This window comes from Bufo bufo, chromosome 10, assembly GCF_905171765.1.
Source record: "Bufo bufo chromosome 10, aBufBuf1.1, whole genome shotgun sequence".
Taxonomy (NCBI): Eukaryota; Metazoa; Chordata; class Amphibia; order Anura; family Bufonidae; genus Bufo; species Bufo bufo.
Genome location: NC_053398.1, coordinates 732,982 through 745,821, shown reverse-complemented (window position 1 = coordinate 745,821; position 12,840 = coordinate 732,982). Strand labels below are relative to the sequence as shown.

The window sequence follows — 12,840 nt, the reverse complement described above, 5'->3', positions numbered from 1 at the left end:
ACACTGTATATATCCTGGTGATGTCACACTGTATACACCCGGTCTATAATACTAGGTGATGTCACACACACACTGTATATATCCTGGTGATGTCACACTGTATATACCCTGGTGATATCACGCTGTATACACCCGGTCTATAATACTAGGTGATGTCACGGACACGCTGTATATACCCTGGTGATGTCACGCACGCTGTATATACCCTGGTGATGTCACACTGTATACACCCGGTCTATAATACTAGGTGATGTCACGGACACTGTATATACCCTGGTGATGTCACGCTGTATATACCCGGTCTATAATACTAGGTGATGTCACGGACACTGTATATACCCTGGTGATGTCACACTGTATACACCCGGTCTATAATACTAGGTGATGTCACGGACACTGTATATACCCTGGTGATGTCACGCTGTATATACCCGGTCTATAATACTAGGTGATGTCACGGACACTGTATATACCCTGGTGATGTCACGCTGTATATACCCTGGTGATGTCACACTGTATACACCCGGTCTATAATACTAGGTGATGTCACGGACACGCTGTATATACCCTGGTGATGTCACACACTGTATATATCCTGGTGATGTCACACTGTATACACCCGGTCTATAATACTAGGTGATGTCACGGACACTGTATATACCCTGGTGATGTCACACTGTATATACCCTGGTGATGTCACACTCGCTGTATACACCCGGTCTATAATACTAGGTGATGTCACGGACACGCTGTATATACCCTGGTGATGTCACACTGTATACACCCGGTCTATAATACTAGGTGATGTCACGGACACTGTATATACCCTGGTGATGTCACGCTGTATATACCCTGGTGATGTCACACTGTATACACCCGTTCTATAATACTAGGTGATGTCACGGACACACTGTATATACCCTGGTGATGTCACGCTGTATACACCCGGTCTATAATACTAGGTGATGTCACACACACACTGTATATATCCTGGTGATGTCACACTGTATACACCCGCTCTATAATACTAGGTGATGTCACGGACACGCTGTATATACCCTGGTGATGTCACACACTGTATATATCCTGGTGATGTCACAGACACACTGTATATACCCTGGTGATGTCACGCTGTATACACCCGGTCTATAATACTAGGTGATGTCACACACACACTGTATATACCCTGGTGATGTCACACTGTATACACCCGCTCTATAATACTAGGTGATGTCACGGACACACTGTATATACCCTGGTGATGTCACGCTGTATATACCCAGGTGATGTCACACTGTATACACCCGGTCTATAATACTAGGTGATGTCACGGACACACTGTATATACCCTGGTGATGTCACGCTGTATATACCCTGGTGATGTCACACTGTATACACCCGGTCTATAATACTAGGTGATGTCACGGACACTGTATATACCCTGGTGATGTCACGCTGTATATACCCTGGTGATGTCACACTGTATACACCCGCTCTATAATACTAGGTGATGTCACGGACACTGTATATACCCTGGTGATGTCACGCTGTATATACCCTGGTGATGTCACACTGTATATACCCGGTCTATAATACTAGGTGATGTCACGGACACGCTGTATATACCCTGGTGATGTCACACTGTATACACCCGGTCTATAATACTAGGTGATGTCACGGACACTGTATATACCCTGGTGATGTCACACTGTATACACCCGCTCTATAATACTAGGTGATGTCACGGACACGCTGTATATACCCTGGTGATGTCACACTGTATACACCCGGTCTATAATACTAGGTGATGTCACGGACACGCTGTATATACCCTGGTGATGTCACACTGTATACACCCGGTCTATAATACTAGGTGATGTCACACACACACTGTATATACCCTGGTGATGTCACACTGTATACACCCGCTCTATAATACTAGGTGATGTCACGGACACTGTATATACCCTGGTGATGTCACGCTGTATATACCCTGGTGATGTCACACTGTATACACCCGGTCTATAATACTAGGTGATGTCACGGACACTGTATATACCCTGGTGATGTCACGCTGTATATACCCTGGTGATGTCACACTGTATACACCCGCTCTATAATACTAGGTGATGTCACGGACACTGTATATACCCTGGTGATGTCACGCTGTATATACCCTGGTGATGTCACACTGTATACACCCGGTCTATAATACTAGGTGATGTCACGGACACTGTATATACCCTGATGATGTCACGCTGTATACACCCGGTCTATAATACTAGGTGATGTCACACACACACACTGTATATACCCTGGTGATGTCACACTGTATACACCCGGTCTATAATACTAGGTGATGTCACACACACACACTGTATATACCCTGGTGATGTCACACTGTATACACCCGCTCTATAATACTAGGTGATGTCACGGACACTGTATATACCCTGGTGATGTCACGCTGTATATACCCTGGTGATGTCACACTGTATACACCCGGTCTATAATACTAGGTGATGTCACGGACACTGTATATACCCTGGTGATGTCACGCTGTATATACCCTGGTGATGTCACACTGTATACACCCGGTCTATAATACTAGGTGATGTCACACACACACACTGTATATACCCTGGTGATGTCACACTGTATACACCCGCTCTATAATACTAGGTGATGTCACGGACACTGTATATACCCTGGTGATGTCACGCTGTATATACCCTGGTGATGTCACACTGTATACACCCGGTCTATAATACTAGGTGATGTCACGGACACTGTATATACCCTGGTGATGTCACGCTGTATATACCCTGGTGATGTCACACTGTATACACCCGCTCTATAATACTAGGTGATGTCACGGACACTGTATATACCCTGGTGATGTCACGCTGTATATACCCTGGTGATGTCACACTGTATACACCCGGTCTATAATACTAGGTGATGTCACGGACACTGTATATACCCTGGTGATGTCACGCTGTATATACCCTGGTGATGTCACACTGTATACACCCGCTCTATAATACTAGGTGATGTCACGGACACTGTATATACCCTGATGATGTCACGCTGTATACACCCGGTCTATAATACTAGGTGATGTCACACACACACACTGTATATACCCTGGTGATGTCACACTGTATACACCCGCTCTATAATACTAGGTGATGTCACGGACACTGTATATACCCTGGTGATGTCACGCTGTATATACCCTGGTGATGTCACACTGTATACACCCGGTCTATAATACTAGGTGATGTCACGGACACTGTATATACCCTGGTGATGTCACGCTGTATATACCCTGGTGATGTCACACTGTATACACCCGCTCTATAATACTAGGTGATGTCACGGACACTGTATATACCCTGGTGATGTCACGCTGTATATACCCTGGTGATGTCACACACGCTGTATATACCCTGGTGATGTCACACTGTATATACCCGGTCTATAATACTAGGTGATGTCACGGACACGCTGTATATACCCTGGTGATGTCACACTGTATACACCCGGTCTATAATACTAGGTGATGTCACACACACACTGTATATACCCTGGTGATGTCACACTGTATATACCCGGTCTATAATACTAGGTGATGTCACGGACACGCTGTATATACCCTGGTGATGTCACACTGTATACACCCGCTCTATAATACTAGGTGATGTCACACACACACTGTATATACCCTGGTGATGTCACACTGTATATACCCTGGTGATGTCACGGACACTGTATATACCCTGGTGATGTCACACTGTATACACCCGCTCTATAATACTAGGTGATGTCACACACACACTGTATATACCCTGGTGATGTCACACTGTATACACCCGCTCTATAATACTAGGTGATGTCACGGACACTGTATATACCCTGGTGATGTCACACTGTATACACCCGCTCTATAATACTAGGTGATGTCACACACACACTGTATATACCCTGGTGATGTCACACTGTATACACCCGCTCTATAATACTAGGTGATGTCACGGACACGCTGTATATACCCTGGTGATGTCACGCTGTATATACCCTGGTGATGTCACGCTGTATATACCCGGTCTATAATACTAGGTGATGTCACACACACACACTGTATATACCCTGGTGATGTCACACTGTATACACCCGCTCTATAATACTAGGTGATGTCACACACACACTGTATATACCCTGGTGATGTCACACTGTATACACCCGGTCTATAATGCTAGGTGATGTCACGCTGTATATACCCTGGTGATGTCACGGACACGCTGTATATACCCTGGTGATGTCACACACTGTATACACCCGCTCTATAATACTAGGTGATGTCACGCTGTATATACCCTGGTGATGTCAGACTGTATATACCCGGTCTATAATGCTAGGTGATGTCACACACACACACTGTATATACCCTGGTGATGTCACACTGTATATACCCGGTCTATAATACTAGGTGATGTCACACACACACACTGTATATACCCTGGTGATGTCACACTGTATACACCCGCTCTATAATACTAGGTGATGTCACGGACACGCTGTATATACCCTGGTGATGTCACACTGTATATACCCGGTCTATAATACTAGGTGATGTCACGGACACGCTGTATATTCTGGTGATGTCACACTGTATACACCCGCTCTATAATACTAGGTGATGTCACGGACACTGTATATACCCTGGTGATGTCACGCTGTATATACCCTGGTGATGTCACGCTGTATATACCCTGGTGATGTCACACTGTATATACCCGGTCTATAATGCTAGGTGATGTCACGGACACGCTGTATATACCCTGGTGATGTCACGCTGTATATACCCTGGTGATGTCACACTGTATACACCCGGTCTATAATACTAGGTGATGTCACGGACACGCTGTATATACCCTGGTGATGTCACACACACACTGTATATACCCTGGTGATGTCACACTGTATATACCCGGTCTATAATACTAGGTGATGTCACGGACACGCTGTATATACCCTGGTGATGTCACACTGTATACACCCGCTCTATAATACTAGGTGATGTCACGGACACTGTATATACCCTGGTGATGTCACACTGTATACACCTGCTCTATAATACTAGGTGATGTCACACACACACTGTATATACCCTGGTGATGTCACACTGTATACACCCGCTCTATAATACTAGGTGATGTCACGGACACACTGTATATACCCTGGTGATGTCACACTGTATACACCCGCTCTATAATACTAGGTGATGTCACACACACACTGTATATACCCTGGTGATGTCACACTGTATACACCCGCTCTATAATACTAGGTGATGTCACGGACACTGTATATACCCTGGTGATGTCACACTGTATACACCCGCTCTATAATACTAGGTGATGTCACACACACACTGTATATACCCTGGTGATGTCACACTGTATACACCCGCTCTATAATACTAGGTGATGTCACGGACACGCTGTATATACCCTGGTGATGTCACGCTGTATATACCCTGGTGATGTCACGCTGTATACACCCGGTCTATAATACTAGGTGATGTCACACACACACTGTATATACCCTGGTGATGTCACACTGTATACACCCGCTCTATAATACTAGGTGATGTCACACACACACTGTATATACCCTGGTGATGTCACACTGTATACACCCGCTCTATAATGCTAGGTGATGTCACACACACACACTGTATATACCCTGGTGATGTCACGGACACGCTGTATATACCCTGGTGATGTCACACACTGTATACACCCGCTCTATAATACTAGGTGATGTCACGCTGTATATACCCTGGTGATGTCAGACTGTATATACCCGGTCTATAATGCTAGGTGATGTCACACACACACTGTATATACCCTGGTGATGTCACACTGTATATACCCGGTCTATAATACTAGGTGATGTCACACACACACTGTATATACCCTGGTGATGTCACACTGTATACACCCGCTCTATAATACTAGGTGATGTCACGGACACGCTGTATATACCCTGGTGATGTCACACTGTATATACCCGGTCTATAATACTAGGTGATGTCACGGACACGCTGTATATACCCTGGTGATGTCACACTGTATACACCCGCTCTATAATACTAGGTGATGTCACGGACACTGTATATACCCTGGTGATGTCACGCTGTATATACCCTGGTGATGTCACGCTGTATATACCCTGGTGATGTCACACTGTATACACCCTGGTGATGTCACGCTGTATACACCCGGTCTATAATACTAGGTGATGTCACACACACACTGTATATACCCTGGTGATGTCACACTGTATACACCCGCTCTATAATACTAGGTGATGTCACACACACACTGTATATACCCTGGTGATGTCACACTGTATACACCCGCTCTATAATACTAGGTGATGTCACGGACACACTGTATATACCCTGGTGATGTCACGCTGTATACACCCGGTCTATAATACTAGGTGATGTCACGGACACACTGTATATACCCTGGTGATGTCACACTGTATACACCCGCTCTATAATACTAGGTGATGTCACACACACGCTGTATATACCCTGGTGATGTCACACTGTATACACCCGCTCTATAATACTAGGTGATGTCACGGACACTGTATATACCCTGGTGATGTCACACTGTATACACCCGCTCTATAATACTAGGTGATGTCACACACACACTGTATATACCCTGGTGATGTCACACTGTATACACCCGCTCTATAATACTAGGTGATGTCACGGACACACTGTATATACCCTGGTGATGTCACACTGTATACACCCGCTCTATAATACTAGGTGATGTCACACACACACTGTATATACCCTGGTGATGTCACACTGTATACACCCTGGTGATGTCACACTGTATACACCCGGTCTATAATACTAGGTGATGTCACGGACACGCTGTATATACCCTGGTGATGTCACACTGTATACACCCGGTCTATAATACTAGGTGATGTCACACACACACTGTATATACCCTGGTGATGTCACACTGTATATACCCGGTCTATAATACTAGGTGATGTCACGGACACGCTGTATATACCCTGGTGATGTCACACTGTATACACCCGCTCTATAATACTAGGTGATGTCACGGACACGCTGTATATACCCTGGTGATGTCACACTGTATACACCCGCTCTATAATACTAGGTGATGTCACACACACACTGTATATACCCTGGTGATGTCACACTGTATATACCCTGGTGATGTCACGCTGTATATACCCGCTCTATAATACTAGGTGATGTCACACACACACTGTATATACCCTGGTGATGTCACACTGTATATACCCTGGTGATGTCACGCTGTATATACCCGGTCTATAATACTAGGTGATGTCACGGACACGCTGTATATACCCTGGTGATGTCACACTGTATACACCCGCTCTATAATACTAGGTGATGTCACACACACACTGTATATACCCTGGTGATGTCACACTGTATATACCCTGGTGATGTCACGCTGTATATACCCGCTCTATAATACTAGGTGATGTCACACACACACTGTATATACCCTGGTGATGTCACACTGTATATACCCTGGTGATGTCACACTGTATATACCCGGTCTATAATACTAGGTGATGTCACACACTGTATATATCCTGGTGATGTCACGCTGTATATACCCTGGTGATGTCACACTGTATACACCCGCTCTATAATACTAGGTGATGTCACACACTGTATATATCCTGGTGATGTCACGCTGTATATACCCTGGTGATGTCACACTGTATACACCCGCTCTATAATACTAGGTGATGTCACACACACACTGTATATACCCTGGTGATGTCACACTGTATACACCCGCTCTATAATACTAGGTGATGTCACACACACACTGTATATACCCTGGTGATGTCACGCTGTATATACCCGGTCTATAATACTAGGTGATGTCACGGACACACTGTATATACCCTGGTGATGTCACACTGTATACACCCGCTCTATAATACTAGGTGATGTCACGGACACGCTGTATATACCCTGGTGATGTCACACTGTATACACCCGCTCTATAATACTAGGTGATGTCACACACACACTGTATATACCCTGGTGATGTCACACTGTATACACCCTGGTGATGTCACACTGTATACACCCGCTCTATAATACTAGGTGATGTCACACACTGTATATATCCTGGTGATGTCACGCTGTATATACCCTGGTGATGTCACACTGTATACACCCGCTCTATAATACTAGGTGATGTCACACACACACTGTATATACCCTGGTGATGTCACACTGTATACACCCGCTCTATAATACTAGGTGATGTCACACACACACTGTATATACCCTGGTGATGTCACACTGTATACACCCGCTCTATAATACTAGGTGATGTCACACACACACTGTATATACCCTGGTGATGTCACACTGTATACACCCGCTCTATAATACTAGGTGATGTCACACACTGTATATACCCTGGTGATGTCACACTGTATACACCCTGGTGATGTCACACTGTATACACCCGCTCTATAATACTAGGTGATGTCACGGACACTGTATATACCCTGGTGATGTCACGCTGTATACACCCGCTCTATAATACTAGGTGTCATGTCACGGTAAGTGCCCGGGATACGGCCGTGCATGGCGCCGTGTGCTGGGCAGCTGCGGGCCGCGGCCTGCGGGGAGGCCTGGGGATGGAGTGCGGCCCGGGCGCCGGGATCCAGAGCCGCACAAGCGGCCGGCACACAGGGAGAGGCGGGGACAGTAGCAGGGCTGCGGGGAGGGGGCGGGGAGGGCGGCGGTGACAGGAGCGGCGCCCCCGGCCCAGCTCTGCGCTCCCCGGGCTGACTGCTGGAAACAAGGCACACTGGGTAAAAACACATTTATATACCAACCTCCGACACAATTTTCCAACAATTCCTCCGTCCGACCACCATGCATCAGGGCAGGAAACAGCCGCGCAATGCCGCCCTGCGGCCGGGATACTCGCATAACAGGGCCGGGAGGAGGAGCACCGGGCAGGGCTAAGCCTCAGCCTCCATCTACTCATCGGCTGAGACTGCCGCTCACTGCGAGATGCCGCCCTGTGATTGGCTGGACTGGACTCGTGAGCTCGTCTTATTAGGTTATACAGCACGCAGGGTTCATCTGAGGAGCCTGGAGAACCCGCCCACTTCTGGGATTTACAGCTTATTGGCTGTAAATTGCATGACGTCACACCACCTAGTCCGCTGATTGGTGAAAGGTGCTGTCAGGTAAGGAGAGCCCGCCTAGCGACGATTGGAATGGCGCTGGTTCTGGGGCTGAGGGAAGCGGGCGCCATTTTGTGAAAGGGAAGAGGCGGGTAGTGGAGGGGCCCCGGGGAGCCTGATTGTGGGAAATACATAACAGCCGAGTGTCCCCCTGTAGCGGACGGGCCGTACAACCGTTACCGCACACCCCGTGTCATCATACCGGCGGCAAGTGTGCGATATCTATGGCTGAGGGCTAGAGTCGGTTCTGTCCTGAGATCCTCTGTGCTGCTGGGACGCTGCTCCTTCCACTATGTACCTCTCAGCCTGTGACCTCCACAAGATCAGCACACTGCTCTCCTGAAATCCTCTGTGCTGCTGGGAGGACCCTGCTCCTTCCACTATGTAACTCTCAGCCTGTGACCTCCACAAGATCAGCATACTGCTCTCCTGAAATCCTCTGTGCTGCTGGGAGGACCCTGATCCATTAATTTTTCTAAACACACATAGTATTTCTAACAGGTCGCAGATGAGATCTATTTATACAGCAGAACAGTGAGTGCAGCTCTGGAGTATAATTCAGGATAAGTAATGTATGTACACAGTGACTGCACCAGCAGAATAGTGAGTGCAGCTCTGGAGTATAATACAGGATGTAACTAAGGATCAGTACAGGATAAGTAATGTATGTACACAGTGACTGCACCAGCAGACTAGTGAGTGCAGCTCTGGAGTATAATACAGGATGTAACTCAGGATCAGTACAGGATAAGTAATGTATGTACACAGTGACTGCAGCAGCAGAATAGTGAGTGCAGCTCTGGAGTATAATACAGGATGTAACTCAGGATCAGTACAGGATAAGTAATGTATGTACACAGTGACTGCACCAGCAGAATAGTGAGTGCAGCTCTGGAGTATAATACAGGATGTAACTCAGGATCAGTAATGTATGTACACGGTGACTGCACCAGCAGAATAGTGAGTGCAGCTCTGGGGTATAATACAGGATGTAACTCAGGATCAGTAATGTATGTACACAGTGACTGCACCAGCAGAATAGTGAGTGCAGCTCTGGAGTATAATACAGGATGTAACTCAGGATCAGTACAGGATAAGTAATGTATGTACACAGTGACTGCACCAGCAGAATAGTGAGTGCAGCTCTGGAGTGTAATACAGGATGTAACTCAGGATCAGTACAGGATAAGTAATGTATGTACACAGTGACTGCACCAGCAGAATAGTGAGTGCAGCTCTGGGGTATAATACAGGATGTAACTCAGGATCAGTACAGGATAAGTAATGTATGTACACAGTGACTGCACCAGCAGAATAGTGAGTGCAGCTCTGGAGTATAATACAGGATGTAACTCAGGATCAGTACAGGATAAGTAATGTATGTACACAGTGACTGCACCAGCAGAATAGTGAGTGCAGCTCTGGAGTATAATACAGGATGTAACTCAGGATCAGTACAGGATAAGTAATGTATGTACACAGTGACTGCACCAGCAGAATAGTGAGTGCAGCTCTGGAGTATAATACAGGATGTAACTCAGGATCAGTACAGGATAAGTAATGTATGTACACAGTGACTGCACCAGCAGAATAGTGAGTGCAGCTCTGGAGTATAATACAGGATGTAACTCAGGATCAGTACAGGATAAGTAATGTATGTACACAGTGACTGCACCAGCAGAATAGTGAGTGCAGCTCTGGAGTATAATACAGGATGTAACTCAGGATCAGTACAGGATACGTAATGTATGTACACAGTGACTGCACCAGCAGAATAGTGAGTGCAGCTCTGGAGTATAATACAGGATGTAACTCAGGATCAGTACAGGATAAGTAATGTATGTACACAGTGACTGCACCAGCAGAATAGGGAGTGCAGCTCTGGAGTATAATACAGGATGTAACTCAGGATCAGTACATGATAAGTAATGTATGTACACAGTGACTGCACCAGCAGAATAGTGAGCGCAGCTCTGGGGTATAATGCAGGATGTAACTCAGGATCAGTACAGGATAAGTAATGTATGTACACAGTGACTGCACCAGCAGAATAGGGAGTGCAGCTCTGGAGTATAATACAGGATGTAACTCAGGATCAGTACAGGATAAGTAATGTATGTACACAGTGACTGCACCAGCAGAATAGTGAGTGCAGCTCTGGAGTATAATACAGGATGTAACTCAGGATCAGTACAGGATAAGTAATGTATGTACACAGTGACTGCACCAGCAGAATAGTGAGTGCAGCTCTGGAGTATAATACAGGAGGTAACTCAGGATCAGTACAGGATAAGTAATGTATGTACACAGTGACTGCACCAGCAGAATAGTGAGTGCAGCTCTGGAGTATAATACAGGATGTAACTCAGGATCAGTACAGGATAAGTAATGTATGTACACAGTGACTGCACCAGCAGAATAGTGAGTGCAGCTCTGGAGTATAATACAGGATGTAACTCAGGATCAGTACAGGATAAGTAATGTATGTACACAGTGACTGCACCAGCAGAATAGTGAGTGCAGCTCTGGAGTATACTACAGGATGTAACTCAGGATCAGTACAGGATAAGTAATGTATGTACACAGTGACTGCACCAGCAGAATAGTGAGTGCAGCTCTGGAGTATAATACAGGATGTAACTCAGGATCAGTACAGGATAAGTAATGTATGTACACAGTGACTGCACCAGCAGAATAGTGAGTGCAGCTCTGGAGTATAATACAGGATGTAACTGAGGATCAGTACAGGATAAGTAATGTATGTACACAGTGACTGCACCAGCAGAACAGTGAGTGCAGCTCTGGAGTATAATACTGGATGTAACTCAGGATCAGTACAGGATAAGTAATGTATGTACACAGTGACTGCACCAGCAGAATAGTGAGTGCAGCTCTGGAGTATAATACAGGATGGAACTCAGGATCAGTACAGGATAAGTAATGTATGTACACAGTGACTGCACCAGCAGAATAGTGAGTGCAGCTCTGGAGTATAATACAGGATGTAACTCAGGATCAGTACAGGAAAAGTAATGTATGTACACAGTGACTGCACTAGCAGAATAGTGAGTGCAGCTCTGGAGTATAATACTGGATGTAACTCAGGATCAGTACAGGATAAGTAATGTATGTACACAGTGACTGCACTAGCAGAATAGTGAGTGCAGCTCTGGAGTATAATACAGGATGTAACTCAGGATCAGTACAGGATAAGTAATTAATGTACACAGTGACTCCACCAGCAGAATAGTGAGTGCAGCTCTGGAGTATAATACAGGATGTAATTCAGGATCAGTACAGGATAAGTAATGTATGTACACAGTGACTGCACTAGCAGAATAGTGAGTGCAGCTCTGCAGTATAATACAGGATGTAACTCAGGATCAGTACAGGATAAGTAATTAATGTACACAGTGACTCCACCAGCAGAATAGTGAGTGCAGCTCTGGAGTATAATACAGGATGTAATTCAGGATCAGTACAGGATAAGTAATGTATGTACACAGTGACTGCACC

General features: G+C 45.7%; 1 protein-coding gene across 1 annotated transcript in view; it reads right to left on the bottom strand.

Moving 5' to 3' along the window:
- ZNF143 (zinc finger protein 143) overlaps positions 1-9,104 on the bottom strand; it is a 53,078-nt gene extending 43,974 nt beyond the window's left edge. The window contains exon 1 of the mRNA XM_040409469.1: positions 8,968-9,104. Coding sequence (XP_040265403.1) covers positions 8,968-9,064 — 97 coding nt within the window. The 5' untranslated portion in view covers positions 9,065-9,104. The remainder of the gene's footprint in view (positions 1-8,967) is intronic.
- Between the last annotated feature and the right edge of the window lie 3,736 nt (positions 9,105-12,840).